The sequence below is a fragment of the Copidosoma floridanum genome, unplaced genomic scaffold (assembly GCF_036245765.1).
Source record: "Copidosoma floridanum isolate Cflo_tuat_1 unplaced genomic scaffold, Cflo_Japanese_pri ptg000009l, whole genome shotgun sequence".
In the NCBI taxonomy this organism is placed as follows: Eukaryota; Metazoa; Arthropoda; class Insecta; order Hymenoptera; family Encyrtidae; genus Copidosoma; species Copidosoma floridanum.
In genome coordinates, this window is record NW_028321886.1 from 180,569 (window position 1) to 202,043 (window position 21,475).

Consider the following 21,475-nt stretch of genomic DNA (forward strand, 5'->3'; position numbering starts at 1 on the left):
ATGCTCACTCACTTCATCATATCGCAGCTCACGACAGGGGGGCGAGATTCAGACAGCAAGAGAAGGATAGGGATGAATATATATATACATAGACATATAGCGAGAATTACCAGGGTTGTGCGTTAGAATCGGGTGATGCACGCACACACAGAGCTCAGTTAGCTCCCCATAATGGAGGGGATGAGTCCCGCGTGCATGCACGAGAGACATATATATTCCAGCAGTGGGGGTAATCAAGCCTCGCGACTCTCGCGAGTCGCGGGTATGGGTATACCGTTACAGAGTGGGGATAGTTCAGTAAGCCCGGTCGCTCCTGGCAACGGCACACGGATCCGGCCAATCCGGCTGGCTCTCAGCAGGCGTGGCTTAGACATTAGCCCCGACGGCCCAGTGGTGGGGAAAGAGAATGATTAAGCCTCGCCTATGCTGAGGAAATGGGTGCCAGGGAAAGGAGGCAGGACCACAGGGTGGGTGAGGGTGCGAGCGAGACAGCCTGCCCTCCCCCTTTACTCTCGAGCCATCTGTGTGAGTAGCTACCACCAACGCGATGCCGGTGTGACTCCTGCTCCGGGGCTTGGCTTGCGGAGGAGGCTGCATGTGTGTGCCGGTTAAGGATACGCAGAGGAGAAAGAGACGTATCATGCTGAGGGGTAGAGCCGCTGCGTGGCACGGAGATGCCGGCTTGTAAACTAAACCAGTTTGCCATCCGATACCATCGAGGCAGCACGCTGCTCGCGCACTCGCTCGCTTGTACAACCTTTTGGCTTAGCCCAAGCTTACATGCGCATGCGGCCCCTCGTCTCATTTACTCGTTTGTTTGTTTATTGACTCGTTCGGGGCATGTTTTGACTTTTGCCATGGGCACGGTCACGTGATTGCTTAGCTATTCAGCGTGGGGAGGGACGTTTGAGACATGAATAATGTGATGCTAATGGTTGAAATTAGTGGAGTAAAAGTGTCGTCGGACAGAAATGATGAGATTTTTTTGCGATGACAGTGGAGTACCTGGCATGAAATGGAAAAAATATACCAGCACCATCGCTGACGTGAACTCGTCACTAGTGCAAAGAAAACCAGCTGTCATGCATGTGTACCAACACTTGTGATAATTGTGTCACTGATAAACAAAAAAATAAAATAAAATAAAACAAGAGTAATGATCTGGTCATTTGTCCCCAAGTGTCGAAGCTGTCGAATTATCATTACGTGTAAACGAACAGTAGCCGTTGGGAGTGATAGGACAACCAAAAATTATCTAGTGCAATCAAGTGGGAGGTAAGCTAATCCATACCCTTTACAGAAACAAACTGAGGCCCACGTGTTGTGTGTTTAGAAGAAAGCTCGAAACAGTAGTAACAACGATGTTAAGGTCGACAGTGAAGGCAGCGAAAATATGAGCGACAACGTGTGCACAATCTCGCGAAAGGACTGACAGTCATATCGTTTCGCGAGAATAGCACCAGAAGGACAATCGCAGCAGCGAAAGGCGGTACCATACGGGCCGACAAAGTGACGAAGGGCCAGGCGAGCGAAGCCTTGGTGTCAGGCGCGTCGTCGTCAGACTTCGGTGGTAGTGACAACGAGATGTCATCGACGATGGCGCCGGCAATGTCAACGGCACCAGTGGTCACCCCAAACAGCGCCCAACCTAGCAGCCCCGCAAACGGCCCGATCGTGCCGTCGCCGGTCTTCCTGACGGCTCTGCCAACCCTCGCGTTCACGGCCAAGCAGGTATCGACGGTCTGTGAGACCCTCGAGGAGTCGGGTGATATAGAGCGGCTTGCGAGGTTCCTCTGGAGTCTGCCCGTCGCCCTGCCCAACTTCCAGGAACTCAACAACAGTGAGGCCGTCCTGAGGGCCCGAGCGATCGTCGCTTTTCATTCGGGCCACTACCGCGAACTATACTCGATACTGGAAAGGCACAAGTTCACCAAGGACTCGCACGGCAAGCTCCAGGCCATGTGGCTCGAGGCCCACTATCAGGAGGCCGAAAAGCTGCGTGGCAGGCCGCTCGGGCCGGTCGACAAGTATAGAGTCCGGAAGAAATATCCACTGCCGAGGACTATATGGGACGGTGAACAAAAGACCCACTGTTTTAAGGAGCGGACGAGGTCGCTGCTGCGCGAGTGGTACCTGCAGGATCCCTACCCGAACCCGGGCAAGAAGAAGGAGCTTGCCATGGCGACAGGTCTAACGCCCACGCAGGTCGGCAATTGGTTCAAGAACAGGAGGCAGCGGGACAGAGCCGCGGCTGCTAAGAACAGGTGAGTTTAGGGGGCTGATTATTGTACATGGAAAGATCATCGAGTATATATTAGTTGCACGAGGGGTGGAATTAGGTGCCAAATTTATTACTCATAAAATTTAGTTATTAAATTTTACTGTTTGAATGTCCAAAATACGAAAGTAAATATTAATGTCAATAAAAATTTTTCTTTAAATGGCACTAGAGTCATGCCAGAATCGACAGCAAACCATACAATATGAGTAAAGTAAGGCAATAAGTATGAGCATAAAACATATGTCACGTGTTTCTTGTATTTACAATCAATACTTGATTCTTTTCGAAAGAAAAAAAAAAAACACAAGCAACAAAGTTTTGAGAACAAAATTTTTAAGATCCTGTGTTGATTTTTTCACGATCCAACGCGGTACGGTATCTCATTGAGCTGGAACAATCTCATTGTACCATTTTTGGAGTATGCTTTTTCAAAAACTTAATTATCCCATACATTTAGGAAATTAATACTGATAATCAACTGTCAGACTACAATGTTGCATCCAGATCTTATTGCTTCATATGGCTCTTTTAATTTATTTTGTATTTAATGAGTAATTGTTTGACGTATTGACCAAAACAAACATTTTTTTACTTTGTAATCATCCAAAACTTGATTTTTCAGTAGTCAAACAAACAATAATCCCGTTAAAAAGATTTCAAGCAGCCCTTCGCCCTTACATTGCCGTTCATCAAGTAAACAGACTCTAATGAAACTTAATCGAAAAACGATTAGCGGTTTAGAGATCGTCCCCTCCTCGGATTCCAGTCCAAATTGTCGTCATGTTGTCCTCGGCAAACGAGAAGCCTTTGTGCCCTTGCCTCCCGAATGAAAGAGAAGAACCGAGGGCGAGAGAGAGAAATATATATAGAGGCCGTAATACAACGTACGCGCCTGTCGGATAGCTCGTATAACCGTAGGGTCGCGTAATTTCATTTCAGAGTCCGACGGAGGGTCGCCACCGCCATCGCACATAGTCTGGCGGGTGGGCGAGCAGCCCGGCCGATTTTCAAATTACGTCTTTCAAATTGTATTTTCGGCGAATATAATACACTCGTCGTCTCGTTTCTTAGTCTCCTTGGTACACGCGTTATCTGCACATGCACCCTATGCGTTATAACAGGAACGTGTGTTACCGTTATTTTCCACTCACCAAGCGCTGCACTGTACAGGACTACCGATACGCTCGGCATGAATGAACGGTGTGTCCTTCCGATCGAAAAAAAATTGGAAAAAGCAGTCATCGGTATGCAAAAATGATAATCCGACTTGGCGGCGATCGCTCACGGCTTCATCATCGCTCTCTTGCAACAGCTACACTCCCTCGAACGGTGCATGCTTCTCTATCTATCGGCTCAGTGGCAGACGGCTACGGGACACCTGTAAAACATCTTCCGCTCTTCCGGCGCTGTTGTTTTTTCTTCCCCTTCTATATATCCTTGCGAAAAGAGAAGACCTTTTTCGACGATCCCCCATAGGTTTCCCCATTGAGGAATAGCGCGACAGGTAGGTATGTAACTGTGCGACTGGTGATTTGCGTTTATCCTCCTCGCTAGGGCTAACAGTGTGTCTCGTGTGTGTGTACATGTATAATGTATACGTGAAAAGCGGAGTAAAAGAAGAAGAGGACCTGGCACAGAACTGCTCTCAGGAGGACAAGACGAGTCCTCGAAAGCGTTTCTATTGTTCAGAGGTGTGGCTCACTTCCTTGGTTTTTCCTCAACAGTATAGATCTACTGGTATATGCAAGACAGAGATAGAGCGGAGGGAGAGGGAAAGGCATGCGCTTTGTGCACACGCCATCCGTCTCTTTCCATCTTATCTGGCGTGGGAACTTGCCGGAAGAGGACCGCTGCCCACTACCGGTACAGCATAATATAAGCCCCTGACGCATCTTTGGGCTCTGATTTACGGGGGGTCTTTATTTCACTTCCTCCTCGCGGCCTCCACCTACACTCTATCGCAACATATTGGGTACAAAAATATATACACACCAGAACATACTCCCAACTCTGTCATCCAAGTTCGTTGGCCACTCTATGTTCTGTTTTACCTTTTCAACTATTTGCACGGTTCTCAAAGCCTTTTCTCGATGAATTTTAGGAAAATTTTGAAAATGTGCTGGTAACAAGGCGCCGATTGTACTCCAACACTCTCCTTGTTTACTGTTTGAACGATGCGTCAAGGATCCTTTGAGATTTGATGCGAGTTAATAAGTTGAGATTTCTTGAGATGTTTCTCTGTGGTATTTAAAATCATGGATGTTTTTCGGCGAAAGAATTATTTGTTGGTGATTAAAAAGTACAATATTCTGGTTGTTTCAGATCAACTCGCTAGTTAATAAAATAAGAGGAGACTTTGAAAGGTTATAATTATTTTTATTTCATGAGAAGTTTTCACATTGACTTTTTAAGAAAGAATACAAAAAAGAATCGCTTGAGGAGATCCTCAATAGATATTTATAACGTAAAAGTTGTCATAGCAACTATTAACCATAACATTCGAACTAACAAACAAATTGAGGCCTCCGTCCGTGAATGAGCAAAGCTCACTTCACCCCGTGATTTCCGAACTCTTCGAATTGCGCATCAACTGCTGATTCGAGGGAAAGAGTAGCGCCCGCGGACGATCCCTGTGATCACCGTGGCGTGGCCTAGCACACTTACTCTCCTTTACGTTCAGTGTGCTTAATTTGATTGTTAGCTTACTAAAAAAATATAAAAACCAAATAGATCGACAATAACAATGAAAAACAAAGTAAAAATAACGAGAACACTGGTCATACATAAAACCTGTTGGTCCAACTCAGATATTTCCACGAACACAGTGATTTTAGTAGTATTTCTGTATTCCCTTATTTCGTGATGGAAATTTCCTTTTGAATCAAAACAGTTGACTCACACCGTGGACGAAAAAAAAAAAACAAAAAAAAAATTATGACAGAACAGAAAGAGAACAAGAACAAAAGCCACAGCCAAGAGTTAAAACTAAAAGTGCCGTCACTTAACAAACGCTTTTGCGCTCTCGCGCATGACAGCAGCCTTTTTACCCCCAGCAAAATGGCCAGAAAAAGCTACCTGCCTGGTACAAATGTAAAAAAAAGTACTTTGAAAACAGAACCAAAAAACCAAAAAAAACCCTTGACATTCCCACGTTTCTGTTTATGCTGTTCTACGCGCGAAAGTGGTAAAAAAGCCTTGCGACGATATACACACAGACACACAGCCATGCATGCAAACAACAGTATAGCGGATTACCGCAGCTTGAGAAAAATTGTACATCACGTTCCCACTACTACCACGCACATAGCTCTGCAGTGAAAGCAGATTTGCATTTTTCCGTAGTCTTAGTCGAGCCAGCAAATTTTATAGCGCCCACGTGCTGTATGCGTTGAGTCAGCTATATAAGTATACTAGGTGCAAAAGTAAAGGTTGTGTTCTCTCTCTCTCTCTTTTATTTCTTTTCTCTCTGGACCGGTGCCATCTGCAGGTACTACATGTAAAAGGGCTTAGTACACCACGCATAGCAAAATGTCCCTCACGCGACGACTGTATGTGTATATTTATTCGTACGAATATGCATTTGGCACGTCAACACTGGAGACGCAAGGTATGCCTTATAATTCTAAAAGCTTAATACTAAAATTCTTGTTAAGCTACGAATTAATTTAATTTAACATCCAATCAGATGAGAACTTACCCATTCTTGACTGATACACACAGTCGATTTCTCGTAAAAGTACCCACAAATTATCCACTAGAGTTAGATGCAAGAGGGGACTCGAAAAAAAAAGCAAAAACCGTAAAGTAGCCATACGCGAACCATTATCCATCAGCAGTAACATACATACAATGCATAATATGCCAACCAGTGCGCGAAAAGGCGCAAAAACAAAAGGGGGTTCACAAAGCGAGCAGCAAATCCGCGCAGAAGGCACATCGTATCCACAATCTTGCAGAGGAGATACGAGATTCGCCCCGAGGATACGGTCCTTTCCACGCTGGGACAGGATAAAAGGGGGAACAGAGAGAAGGTCGATCCCATCGTACTCAGGGAGGGGGGCGGTGGCTGCTCCTGCCACTGCTGCGGGTATATTTTCGTGGTCCAGCGAACGAGTTATTCAATATGCTCGGGCCCGTGCGCGCCCCGAGGCGGTATCTCTTGTGAGCTCTGCAGCTTCATCTCTCTCTCTCTCTCTCTCTCTCTCTTTCTCTCTTCCTCCTCTGGCAACACGATGAGATATCTCGTAGGTGTATATGTATATGCGACTCTGGTTCTCTATACGTTAGTGTATTTTGCGCACATCCAGGCACGAGTAAAGATGCACAAGCGTGTAAATACGTGAAAGAACGAACGTGTATCAGGAGCTGATGAGTATGTTTCATAGGATGTTTGAATGAAAAAAGAAAACACGAAAGGTTATCGCACTTGCTTGCCCCTTAGAACCTTTATAGCAGCCCTCAAAGTCTCGGTAAAACGACGTTCCATATATATAGTCGTGTTCCTCTGTACTTCATGTTTTCAGAATACAATAAGCCGAAATGGTAATACGTATATAACTCGAGGTTAATCAAAGTATCGCTATCCGCCCATCGTCTTAAAACTAGTACGGGATCGTCGAAGGCCTAAGTAATCGTGATCTTTACTTAGAAAGAAATTCGACGAACGGACCTTCGAGTTCTTACTTTATTCTACCTGTGTCTTTGTCCTTCCCGTCCATTGATTTATGCCGATATCGATTTCTCTGTGCTGCAGGATCGTGTTCACCTTTGTCACAACCACGATCTACATCACTTGAATAACAAAAATAAACTTGATTATTCTAACCAAAACTGTACATTCGAAATTCATTGTATAACTTAAGTGTGAACAAAACCTAGAAAAAATGATTCCCGCATTAGTTTTAATTTTTGTATTATTCCGATTAAAATAAATTTGGCCGTGTGTTCAACAGGCTCGATACAACGAAATCCCATCTAACGCATCACAAGAAACAAAAGAATATCACCACACAGCGGCACTCGACAAAAATTACAGTCATCGCTCTCTCGACGTATTTTCCTTGGAGAAAGCCTTTTTTCTCTTGTCCCCTCTTTTCTGTCATACGGACAAACACGTCAAAGTGATTCAGAGCGAGAAAAACTCTCCACACACAATGCGAACAGAAACCGAACATCAGCGGATACGAATCCGCAAGGGGGAAGGCAAGACAGAGCGGGGAAGCTAACATACAGCTAACATAAGTCTGAGGACGAGTCTATGAAAATCTGATAACCCCGGGAGGATCGCTAGGAAGAGCCCTCCATAGCCTTTCTTTTTTTTCTCTACTTGGGGAAAAAACTCCTCGACACGAGAAGTTAACTCCGCCACTCGTGAATGTATGAGCGCTAAGGCCGGGTGACTTTTACCACCCTCGACTTTGCGCGAGCTTTGCCCAGCAACGGAGTTTGCGCATATAAGTACATGTGCTGCTCGTCGGAGAGCGATCGATGAAGAGGAAATACGCACGGTAACTTGTATGAGCAAGTCGTGCTTCTCGAGAAGGGAAATTTCGCAAAAAGTTAGCAAGGGATAGGGGGTCGCGGGGGTTAACGAGAAATTTTCGAGACAGGTTTTCATGCGTGAATATTGTACCTACTCAAAGGATGGCGTTAATAGAGACTTTTTTGTAGGGGTTTTCAAGTTTCATCTCAGGTAACAATGCTACGTGTGAAAAATAATTCATTAAACAATAAAGTTTTTGTCTACTTTAGAGATTAGTGTCACTAGATATCAAGTTTAAAATAAAAGTATTTCCACAACTGCAAATTTGAGGACTGATTTATTCTTTACAATGAATTATGCTGTGGTCTGCAATTTGCAGTTTATATAATATGCATTGATACAACTTGATGTATAAAAACGAAGATTTATATTAATACAAAAATTTCACATTCAAATGAATTAATGCAATGAAGAACTTGCGTATCTTAAGATTGAATAAAATAATATCATAATAATAAATAATAGTTTGTCTTGCAATTTGTACAAGGTTCAATTTTTCATATTGTATTCCATTAGATAATGTTAAATCTCGTTATTTTTGGTACGTGTGCTGTATGCTCGAAGCCCCATGCATCTTGTACGTACTGTAGTGAAAATAGCCGAGCATTTTGTCAAAAAAACGTCTCGAATGTTTATGTCATCAAATTAAAAGTTTTAGCTACTCATCAAGTTACTTCGACTCTTGATATCATTGAGTTTCTAATAACACATGCTAGTTCCCTTGTGCCTCGTGATCTACAGCAATCCAAATGCATCAACTGATAAATGTAATTTGCTTGGAGTAAAAAATATCTTAGCCCTTAATCGAAGGGGAAGTTCCCCGGTATCGGACCAGCACCATCGTAAATTGATAATTGAAGGCCATCCATTTCGTCGAAAGCGAAAAAAAAGGAAAACAGAAACAAACAAAAAACAGGATCACCAGATCGATCTGCCCTGCACGTCGGAAAGAGAATAATACTAAACTTATCATCGAGCATATACTCCACCACCACAGGCGAAAACAAAAGTGCTGCTGCTGCTGCTGCTACTCCTACGGTGGTGATGATTAATATCGTTTTTCGGCCGCGTCATTAAGCGAACCATGACACCTGCCTTCCACTCGTATAAGCGCACCTCTCGCATCTCTCAGCCCGGTCCGAAGTGATAGATTGCACCCTCGACTTTCTAATGATTCCGAATTTTGACGTTCACGAGATGTGTATCACGCGTTATGCAGGTTCATACATATATCCCTCGCTCCTCTGGCTTTTGTAAAGAGGCGGGTGTTAACTTGCCGGCCTCCTCTTTTCCAGGTCGACACGGGGTGGGTGCTCTTACACGTCACCTGATGATTTATGGCGTGTCACTGGGTGCATCGCTTCTCGCAGACGTCTTTTTTCCCCCATTTCCGAAGGATGTAGGATTGAGCTGGTCTTCGTTGAGGCCAGATTGCCATACACCGGTATTTTAATTTAAAAAAATTTTCAGCCCGACTTCTTTGATAATGCCAATATCATCCCAAGTCTTGTAAGAGTATTGGGTGGATGAAAATGAAAAAATTGCGATTCTGGCAGTTTCTCGGTAATTAGATCTGTATGAGTGAAAAAAGTTCTGTACCCTTCGAAAACAAGAAACATTCTCGTAACAAACAGTTGATTAGTTTGTGCAGTATACCTACCTAAGGGTGTCCAATTCGATCCTGGCACGCAGCTGCCATTACTTGTTAACACGTCAGCCTCGACGTCAGAAACAGCTTGCTATATGGTTTGGCTTTTTGTTGTCACCTACGTAGACGCTTCTGTTGGTGCCTTAAGTGGTATGTACAGAGAAGGAAGAGAGGGTGTATATACCTACGAATTTTTTTTCATGTCATGAATTTGTTGGAGACTAAGTTTATTGGCCACCTAAAGCTAACCACTTTTTCTTTTATCGTTATATTTTTTTTTTCTGTATAAACACAATTTTCACAAAAAATAATTTCATTACCAACGAGGAAAAAACTAGAGGTGCTATTACAAATTTGGATATAACTATAAAACAGGTTTTCTTATGGCACAACATGGAAAACACTGTAAAGTTAAAATCCACAATGTTGTTGTTCTGCAGTTGTGACCAATACTTGCATCTATTCACGTACATCTGGGTCTTAAAAATCTTCCATTTCAATATTTTAAGCGAGAAAAATCGCGAAACCTTCATGTATACTTACTCAAGTACACCCCATACACATAAGGCACTGTTTTTTGTTCCAAACCCCCTTCATGGTAACCATCAAAACAGACAATCTCAATCGAGGGGGCATACGAAAGAGTCCGATCAATCCACACCACCAGCAGAGTCCAATCGAAGAGACAAATGGGCTCTCGCGATCGTTAAGCTCCCGAGAGAAAGATGCGCTCTTCTGAAATAGCCATCATTAGGTTCTGCAGTCAACAGTACTACATTTATGCATGTTGAAATACAGTCAGTTACAGTAGTTTTAGCTCATACTCACATTGTATTTTGTATCTTATTCAGGTGTCTTTCATCAATGCACTCGTGCGTATGTGTCTCCGTGTATAAAGATCCAGAGCTACTGTATGTTGGAACTAACAGGTGCACGTGCAATTATCTAATGTAAATTGATCGCGCGCGTACTTAGCTCGCAATACCTACATTCTTACAAGTGCATTTATGTGACTTATTATTCTGCCTTTCCTTCTTTTGTTATCAGATCAAAATAATGGGCTGTGATATTACCTTGTCATGGCATTACAGAGTTGTTCAAATGATGGTGTTGCGAAACATCCCCCAATCATCGTTGACGATTGCACAGCCGCGTGTCTGATTAATTAACTGATCATAAATCGAGAAGTGAGAAGAAGACTATTCACTTCTGCAATGTACAATCGTGAAAACCGCAAAAATCAGCGTCACTAGAGTTGCAGGCAATCAAAAATTTCCCATAGGAAGTAGACGTGGACAAAGAAATAGCGCGCGTAAATGAAATGCAATTTTGCGATGATGGATTAGACTTCGGCCTGTCAACTTACTTGTACGCCTTGCGACAGTGCGAAAGTAAAGATGTAGGGGGGGGGGGCGCAAAAAAAAGACAATTCTCGACTGGAGCAGCAAGCGGTAAGTGATACCGTGAGTATATGGTACGTATAAGCGCAAGTGAAATATGGCGATGAAATTTCTCACCAGGTAGATAAGCGTGATGAGATTCTTGAGAGATGCGTCGTGATTATTTAGGTTTTTCCAAGATTTTCGATGATGCAATGCGCTGGTGGCATTTTAACGAGCACATACAAAACGATTAGATAGCGAGGTATCTGGAGAATGCACGGAGCGATGGGTGAGGTGAGCTCTTGAAAGCTGATTATATGATTAATTTGATTATCGTTGGATACGAAAAGATTTTAAACTCGGGTGATTAGAGCCGCTGATGAGGTTACATTGTAGCATATTATTGAGACATTTTTAGAGTACAAAACGTTTTTTTTTCTCTCAGATCATATAAATTACTCCGACGTTGAGTAATTGGAAATGTTTCTCTTTCAACGGGTTGTTTTGCATCAATTTGTAAAGAATTCAAGCTCATTACGATTTTATTATTTCTGTACATGAAGTATAATACATACAGATTTTGGTCACTCGTTCAGATGAGCAGGGCTTTTGTAATCAACTGTAACGTATTGATGAGTTTTGTTATTCGATGTTACTTTCTCAAAGTTATTGATAACACAGTATGTTCCGTCAAAACTTTGAATTTAAAACATTGTGGATTACTATAAATAACATATGTTTGTCTTTTTCGGGTATTGGAATGAAACACTTTGTTCGATATATAACAAATTCATTTATTAAAAACATTTCACTTTAAATATTTATTCAAACATACATATTTACATTGCACATTCACAATTCGTCATAAAAAAGTTTCCACTCTCTTGCACAATCCAACGAATCTAACTGTAGTGTTTTATTCTACACCAAAATGATCTCCTTCCATATTACAAAGTCGAATTGATACCTTCCATAAAAGGAACCTGGTTTTTTCCTCCACAAACAGTCGCATTTATAACGTTACTATACGCACTCAAGATAGTGAGTAGTAAATTTTTATACATAATATTTTTGTAAAAAGTTACAAAATAGACATTTCACTACTGCACCTACAATAGAAAAATAACAATTCTTTGTTTGCATTTTTCGCATTAAGTAAATACCTCGAATTTTTCTATTTTTCTGGCATGCAATTCAACTTTACAGATATAAACCATGACGTTAATAATAATAGTGATAAACATGACAATTACAATGACGATGACAACCTAAATTTTCATAAATTTTTTAACTTATCAAGAACTGTAGGGTTAACAATGACAGATATATTATGTACTATTTTTGGTAATCATTTACATATTAAAAAATTGACGAATTGGATATGACCAATATCTGGGAGACGACTTTTTCAGCAATACAGACAAATTTGAATTTTCCAGTACAGTTCCATTTATACTGGAAATTACTTTTAAAATTTCCTACCGCAACTGAATTACCTCCATTACCTCTAACAGAAAAAAAACCGCAGTAAATTCCTGCTCTCGTGGTACAAAAGATTTAACCTCCTCATGCTCCAAAAGAGTGTAAAAGAAGCTTCACCACGACATTATATTATAGCCAGTGGTCGTGCACCTGTGATATAGAATTCCAAGGAGCAGAGCTCTGCTCCAGATTGTCAGTATCGAGTTACGGTGTAGCGACGGTCCGCACGCACACTAGGAACAATGCCGCCTTGAAAGAAAAAGAACGAGACGGCAGAGACTGCGTGGTCAAGTACCACCTATACTCTTCTCTTCTCCACGCATATCGATACAGTGTCCGAAGGGATCCTTTGCGCGCGTGTAAAATGGTCCGTTAACCGGGTGCTCCATTGCCCATAGGCGAGGGTGTATCAAGTGTCCCCTGGATACTAAACGCAGAGCTGGTGGGTATTCGGTGTCTGGTGCAGGACTACCCCTCGCTCGTTTCACGCCTAATTAAGCAGCCGACGATCCGACTACGCGACGCATTTACTGCCGTACTCACGGAACATTCATATCGTGAATTTCATTGCGGGACAGACCTTGGGCTCATGGTGCGGTGACTGCCCGACGTGTTGACACAAAAATGGAGACCCTCTGCGGAACCTGCCAAGCAAATATCGTCGAACGTTGGCACACCACCGGGTCAATATGTTTAACGAGAGCCTTCGGTTCGTAATTGGTTTCTAGGGCGAGCGTGGGCGGGTTCCAGTGTTTTTGCCCATCATTAGGTGCTTGAGGTCACTTTGCGTGTAAAGAGAAAAAAAAAAAAAAAAAAAGATCGTTCTTGGCTGCACTACAAACGAAGACCGTAGACTGCTCGAAGCGTAAAATGTCGGACGTAGATACAGAGAAAAGGTACACAAGGTGCCCGTATACCTTACAAGAGCAGCTGAGATGAAGATATCGACGAGTAGAATAAGTATGAGACCTCCAGGCCTCGGGGCTGACACTTTCTGGTGGCTGCGCGCGTACCAAAAAAGTGGCTCCCCCTCAGATCAGGTGCGTCAAAACCTTTATTCCCCCCGCTGGAACTTGGCTCGCTCTCCTCCTCGTCAACTTTTACCACGTGCCATTTTTTTTACTACAGTGACACACAACTCGACTGTATACTACTGACACGACATTCGTATCGGCTCTTAATCCGACAAAGTATCCGACGTAGCGATTCGGATTCACCGCGTAGGTGGTGACGAATTCTTTCGGACCGACAGCTGTTTCAGTATTGAAGGAAATTTTTTCTTATTTTTTTCCGTGTGTCTTTAAATACTCGGCCAATGTATTATTCATGGGAGGGTTTTTTTACTTTCCGCATGATATGTATTGAATTGATTGCTCCGACTCTTGACCTACAAGAATGAAGGATCCCCACGATTCACAAAATTTCAGAGGATAAATTAAATATTGCGTATTACACTGCAACGTCAAGTTGTCCTTCCATAAGTAGAAAATTTATCAAGTTTGGTTCTTGTTAGGCAGTGGAAAACGTGTTGAGTTGGTTTTGGTATCATTAAAACGTGTAATAGAGTTGACTTCCAAGATTTACATAGTCAACGAAAATTACTACTTTTTCCGTCACACTTTATCCAGGCTTCGGACTGGCAGTACAAGAAACTTTGAGTACTGGCGTGTTTAAAAAAATAGTAATATTGTTCATTGACAATATAATGTGAAAATGAAAACTCACTATAGTCTGGCTCACTTAATTCTATAGAGTCTTACCAAAAAAACTTACCTGTTCAAGAAATTTCAATTTCCATACCTCCTCCTCGTCCTCTTTCCGAGTTTCTCCAAAATTTTCCGCTCCGAGTATATAGGGATCATCACCATCATTGACGCACTTCACACAAAGAAGGTCTTTAGCCCGTAGGTATAAGGTATACGTATACATATGACGTAGATGCGGTTCCTTTATGTCATATTAATACGCGCTCAGCTTTTTTCGATCCAACTCTTTTATGGCAAACGAGTACCGGGCGATATGTCATGCCATTTATGGATCGACGAGGAGAGCCTATACGTCTATTATACTCCTATACCAAGATAGTTGACGGATTACGAGCGGAGAAACAGGTATTCGAGCGTATGGGTGATGTATGCGGGAGCGATACTTTTTTTTGTGTGGATTTTGCCTCTTTGGGAAGGAAAAGGATTCCGATCCTTTTTTACGAGAATCGATGATGCTTTCCGCTTGATTCGTCATACACTTCCACGTAGGAGGGCCCGGCGTTGTTCGCTTTGATACAACGATATCTCTTTCGGCGGATTGTAATCTCGGCTTAATTTGTCGGGCATCCGAGAGGTTCTCCCCGAAAAGCGGCTGGAAGTGATATTCGCAAATCCTGTAGCACGCTTGATCGAACTCTATTTACCACAACTCGTCATGTGCTTCCTCAAAACATTCGAAAAACCACACTCCAATACGTGTAGCCTCATTAGAAAAACCACGTAGCCCAGCATGAGATCCGTCCTCTCCTACGCTCACAAGCCTTTAGTTCCCTTCACGAAGCACAAAAAAGACACAAAGCCATCGACCTTCCACGCATGTAGAAGATACACACATGGATGCAGTAACAAACGAGCCAAGCATGATTTAGCACATAACGTGTGTGGAGCAGAGAGCCTCGGGATCACAATTTGTGGGTATACGTGCACTAGCCTGCACGCGCGGCGTGTGACTGTTTTATAACTAAGCCGTTGCTCGCTGGATTGTAAGTACCTGTGTACGCAAGAGATGATTAATTGTTTTCAAATTGAAAAGCTTTGGTGCGTGGATCGTCGTCTTGATTTCAAGGTAGGTAATATCGACCGGCGATGGAGACGTCTCTTTTCTTTTTCTCCGTCCCACCCGTTAACAACAGTGATCTCTTTCTTTCGTAAGTACTGTGTGGATAGGTAACAACTTATCGTGTTTGGTTAGTGAAAAACGCCTGCCGATGCGTATCAATCGATCGATCGCTCCCCGGGGGACTACTCGGTTGCTTTCATGTTCCTTCCAGCGCGGGGATGACTCGAGCGCTTTGTTTTTCCCTGAGAATGAGTGTGTCTTGAAATCGAGGACACTTGCAAACTGCAAAATAATAGCTTGCCATCACAAAAGAATACGCCGGTTGCTTCGAACAAAAGCACCTAATAATCACTAAAAAAGACAGTACGCTGGACAAGCGAATTGAATTCCACGTCGCTCTTAACAGCATTACCATACTTGCGGAGCGATGTTACATATAGCCAAGCTTGCGTAAGTATGGAGTTTCCGAAAAATCAAAGAGACGAAACGCCAAATAAACAGCGAGCGCACGTAGGAAAGAGAAAAAAAGGATCCACAAGCGGACCGAAAGAGAGTGGATGGGCGAGTAGGAGAGGAGCTCCCGGGGCTGCCGAGAACTCGATCTTTTTGAGCGCAGTGTGCGGGCGCGCTTAGCGGAGCAAATAGAGACAGGGCAAAAGGGTGCCGGCTGAAAGGCAAACAGTTTAGCTGGAAACAATTGACTGCAGATTGGAGAGCGGCAGCGGCAAGTCGGAAAGGAGAAAAGGAGTAGGGGAAACTGAAGCAAGTGGCGGGGAAGGATGGGGGCGTGGGTTACATCTGGCTGATATGGCGAGGAGATGGTTACATGATAGAAATAGATTTTGTGCTACTTGGAGCGTGCACGTATCATGGTCAGGTACATTGGTGGATACGTATTTTTTTTTCACATTGGTTTTTATCATGAATCGATCTACATGATATAGTTTCCCTCGAGTGCAGTAGTACACGGAATATTGCGTCCAAGCTTTCATCCACCGTATCATTGCTAGGGGGTTGAATCTAAAAAATTTTTGATACTCTAAGAAAAAGATTCTTTGTCCCGCAAATGGTGCATTAACGTCATGGAAAACAAAGGTCTAGATCGTCCCTGTGACACTGTATCGATATAACAACCCATGTACTCACCCTTGCCGTCTCCCTTCCCGCTCAACCCATCGTACTATTCCCTACGGGGAGCTGAGCAAATGTCGCTCGATTCGCAATTCTCCTCTTGTTTTTCTTTCGCGCTCTCCTGAGAGCGCGGATAAACGCATTATCGTTTCGGTCCGTCACTTACTCGCCCAAACAAAAATACACGCACTGACCGCTATGTGTATGCAAATGCAATATAAATTCTGTTTAAACTCAATGGATGAAGGATATTTCGGAAAAAAAACTTTTGCTGCGAAGTTCGAGACTTGGGGGGGGTTACTTTCAAGATGCGTTGCTTTTATCACCAATGAGCACCGAGCATTTGGCGCGAATCGGAGTGGAAGAATTTTTTTTCAGAGAAAAAACGCTTCTACATTACTATCGGTTCATTAATAACCTGGATTATGACTCGTTCTTGATGGAAACAAAAAAAAATTGACGAATTTTCCGTCTATGACAAATTGGAAGAAAAAAGGAACTAATTGATTGACTATTAAACGCTGGGCTCACGATCAATTTTTCAAAATCCCCGTAGCTCGAAAAACAGAGAGAACTTTGAAAAAAAAACAAAGATAATTAATCGCCGCGAGTTTCAATCGATCAATTCGATGAAGTCATCATCTCTCCCTGCGCGCGAGAGAATGGAAGGACGATTAAGCGGTCTTGCGTGACAGGCGCAAATAATGCCAGCCGTCGGAGCGTGGGGGCTCGAAAACAGCTGAAAAAGCGAATTCCCCGGCGCCTCCCCCATTCACTTTTTTTTCCCCCTCCTTCATTCGTTATCATCTCTTTTTTTCCCTGCGGACGTCAGTTTCCCCGTTGTTTTTTCGCTCGTCCGCTCATCGCTCGATAAGCGAGCATATCGTTCCATCGATCGACGCAGCACTTTTAGAGCGTCAGTGGAGACTAAAAAGCCCCGACATAGACACCTTTTCTTATACTCTACCTGCATAATACACTGACTGGAGCTTTTTTTGCGGGAGCAACGTCAGATCGCGAGGTTGAGATCAGCTCTTTCGAGCTGTTGATCACTTTACAGCTGGGACGTCTTAAGTGATGCTACTGCTGTACATGTTTTCTTTAGTTTTTGACGTATAATATCGAAATAGTAGTTTTCCTACGAGTTTGAAAAGTCTCTGTTTGCGAACCGAGAGGTTTGCGGCCCGAGCCGAAGGCGAGGGACGTAACGAGGTTCGTAAAGGAGACTTTTCGAACGAGTTCCGAAAAACTGCTTTTTCGCCCGAGGAAGTACCAGCCTCCCAAAACCACCCGAGGGCGGAAAAGTATTTTTCGCGTCAATCACAACTCGTGCGGGAAATCTTTTATTCCACACTTGTAACGTAAATAACTATTTTTTTTTTTTTTTTTTTTCAAGCAAACTTTACACTTTATACTTACCCCTGGCTCGGGGAGAGAAAATATACCGTTTTCAAACTGTTTGGCTTATAAATATGAATTTTGTACTTTTTTCAACTTGGTATGACAATTGTTCTTTCTGTTCTGTTTGTTGATACAACAAAGCTCAAAGACTACTTTAAAACTGAAAAAAAATTTTCCCACAAAATTTTGAAACACTACTTTTCCCCCTGTAATTTCCTTAACAGCTGTTTCTTTCGACGGTACTTGAACAACCATTCCTCGACTCAAGCCGTCATCATGAGCCCTAAACAACCTCATAAGGCGTTGCCTTTACACTTCACCTTTTAATTTCCTACCTCAAGATTAACGAGTGTACCAACCCTCCGCTCCAGTAGTATGCAGGTATTGCAGGTTCGCTCGAAAAGTAAACTAAGTAAATATATAGTCATACTCTACGAGAGCGTCGATTGAAAAACAGAGCGACGGACGATGGTGGCGTTATTATACTTTATAATGCGATTTTACGCGATGTTTTTCACGCGACAGTACGTGGTAGGTTTACACCCTATATACACCAAGAGAGAAAGCCTCGCGTGTCAATTAGCGTTGGTATATTACGGAAGGCGCTTTGTTACCCGGGCCGAGTTAAGTGCGGCCAAGTCTTTGGCACTAAAATTTATAACGTGAGCGTGTATGGTACTGAAGGCGTCACTTGCTTTGCTGCTGCCTGCCAACAAAGTTAGATTGATGTGCGGCTGGATACCTTTGCACCTTATGCACCCAAGTTTGAATTTGCGTCGATTGATCGTACAGAAAGGGTATGGGATTCCTGTATAGGGTGACGCTGGAGAAACTAAAAAAAAAGTAAGGATAATTTATAGAATCAAATAGGTTAACCAACTCTCTGTACTTAGAATAATATTAGTTATTGCGAAGTAATGAGTACACAGTTTAAAAAACTGAGAAATAGTAGAAAAAGATCTAGAAGAGCCCTTCGATTTCGCAGAAACGAAAACAGCTGCCCAACCAACTACTAGACACTATGGTCAGTTTTTCTAGAGCTATTAAAAGCCAATATATAAATCAAGAAGCCAAGGCAGTCTCATCAACTAAATACCACCTCACAGTTACTACTCGCAACATACTTTTCACAGAGATCATTTCAAAACATTTCAAGCGTCACGGAGTCAGCATATCGGCAGACCGCGCACATAATACGTCTGTAAATCTTCTCCCCTGCCCTTAGCTCCTTACTCGTCTCTTTTTTTACCCGTCCGAAAGCCCAGCGCGCGAGCATCCGATTAGTACCCAACACAAATGCATATGATTGTCGGCTTTTGTACAGGCAGTAGCGCATAAATTAGCCCATTGGCTCTCACGAAGTTTTGCACTACCGTTTTTCCCGCTTCCCTTTTTCTTTTTTCTCCTCCGACGATTAATACCCGCGTCGTTTATCTTTTGAGCGAGTTGATCTGCGGAGCGAGTTTTTGCCGTCGATATATTGGTCATGAATCGATATACACGAGCGAATGTGCGTGCATGTGCGAAATTATTCGGAGCACTTTCAGTGCACAAGCAGACGGAGTTACGTTTTATTTGAATATTTAATAACTTATGATTGATTTCTCACGCCACGTAGAGAGCTCGTTCGAGCGTCCAATTGAAACGAAACTGCATTACGAGTATAATGCGTATGTGATTAAGAGAGCAAGTTTTACTTTGCGTGAACCTCTGGGTGTTCATCGATACTTTTTGTCTCCTTTTTGTTATTTGGTACTGCCATGGGTTGAAAATTTCGCGTAATGTGGAGTTCTCTGATACCAAATAGTAAGAGTGTATAAATTTGAAGACTATTGATTTGTAAACGATCGGTCAAGCATCAGCCAACACTCTTATCCTCCCATGCAGTCATATTCAAATTCAAAATTGATCCACCTGAGGCCAAAGGCACATCAACTCATCATGGACCTAGAAAAAAATTACGTCCATATGGTACAATGTGACAGAGAGAGTAGCAAATAAAAAGATACTACGTATCGGTCTGAATTAATGTCAGGTCGGTAATTCAGTGACTCGTGGCTCGATCTTTCACCAAAAAAAAGGAAAAGAGAACTGCCGCTTGAACCAAAAGAGATCCTGTGAATCCACAAAGTCTTTTACACGTATAGGTAATGTGGTACACTACCAGAAAGAAAAGCAAGTGAAAGATTGTGGCCTGTTTTGACGCCTGTAACAAAAGTTCCTGCCGGTAGGCCAGTGGCAACGTGCCACACAGTAGACAAATGACCGTGGGCTCGGGAACAAATGACAGTGACGGTAGTGGTGGCTGGCGGTAGCTTTTGTGGAGCGGCCGCAGAGGCACCTCATTACCCATGAGCACGAAATTTTTCACGTCCACGCGTCGTCTTCGTCATCGTCGCTCGTCGAGTGCGAGGTACAGATACCCAACAGAGTTAGCCACTACGAGCTCACGTATACTTGGACGCAGTAGATACATGTGAGGGGGAAAAATGATTGACCGAGCATGTCTCGTATTAGTGGCCCCTGGTATTCTCTATGAAAAGGTGTTGGCTGAATAGCGGCCCGACTGAAACTTGTATGTGTATGCGTATATGTACAGCAAAGGGAATGGTGCTGTGCAGTACAGCTAGTACAATACATAACGGTACATCTGTGTATTTTTAGAAATAAAGAGATTACGTAGGTACAAGGTGTTTGTCTTTTTTTATTTTTTTTTATCTTCAGATTCCGCAATTCGAGTGTGTGTACTCCAAGAATACTCATTTCTGTTATTTATTGACAATTTTGCAAATAAAAAATTTTAATTTTCTGTGTATTAATAAATTTTTCTAAATCCCTTGGTTTAATATACGCAGAAAAGGTAAACACAATATTTGGCACATAAAATTGTTATACAATATTCTTAATAAAATAATCAGTGCAATCGAATAATGCGAAATTATTTACAAGTACCTGGGTATTATCCAAAAGATCCCAACAGAGATTGTTCAAATTCAACAGGCAACGAGAGTCATTCCCGCGGCCAAGGTATAACACACACGAATACCTTGCTCGTGTTTCACAACACACCTCACAAGTTATCACGTGCGAGAACCATCAAGCCAATTGACAGTTCCGAAAAATACATCGACAATTAATCGGCCGTAAATCACAGTACTGGAGCTCTTGCACGCCATCCACGTACACATACCTACTCATAGAAGCGCCACCCACTAAGAAAACGCGAGTTGCTGCCGGCTGCGAGAGAAAGGGAGATAATCATTAGACGTGCGATGATCCCTTGCTGCAACAACAGCAGCAGTCCCAGAAGTGAGAGACAATCGAGCGCCGCGGGTCATCACGCCGATATTATTTATCGTAATTTTATGTATGGCACAATCAGCGAAACGAATACGGCCTGTGCCAGAACCCTCGATGCAACTGTAATGCGCCTACTGTACGAAATGTACATTATACGAAAGGGATGCAGGCAAAGTCATGCATACGAGGCCAGGAAGAGAAAATCACAAAACAAAAGCCGAGCATGATTTACTACCTTTTTTTCAAAGAGAAAGAAAGACTTGCTTTGTTGAACGTGAGAGCAGGTAAACGCTCGACGTGGTAGTTCTTGGATTTGCTGGATTCGGTTTTCATTTTTTATCGGTTGGACAATTTATTGGTCGCAGCAGCTGCTACGAATCGAGAGGAGATACACATCTCTTCTGCATAAGCATCCATACCTGGCATACATGATATCAATAATGTAATGCTTAATCGAATTAAGCTTTCGAATCAAATGTACA

At 42.8% G+C, this 21,475-nt stretch overlaps 1 protein-coding gene across 3 annotated transcripts in view; it reads left to right on the top strand.

The window, feature by feature from the left end:
• The first annotated feature begins 722 nt into the window (after nt 1–722).
• Nucleotides 723–21,475, top strand: part of Optix (optix) — a 55,641-nt gene continuing 34,888 nt past the window's right edge. For 2 of the 3 annotated variants that reach the window (XM_089589386.1, XM_014358430.3), the window contains exon 1: nt 723–2,264. In XM_089589386.1, the coding sequence (XP_089445512.1) occupies nt 1,585–2,264 (680 nt within the window). In that variant the 5' untranslated portion in view covers nt 723–1,584. Of the gene's footprint in view, nt 2,265–15,662; nt 15,672–21,475 lie in introns of all 3 variants that reach the window. The other variant, XM_089589387.1, reaches the window with a different exon arrangement.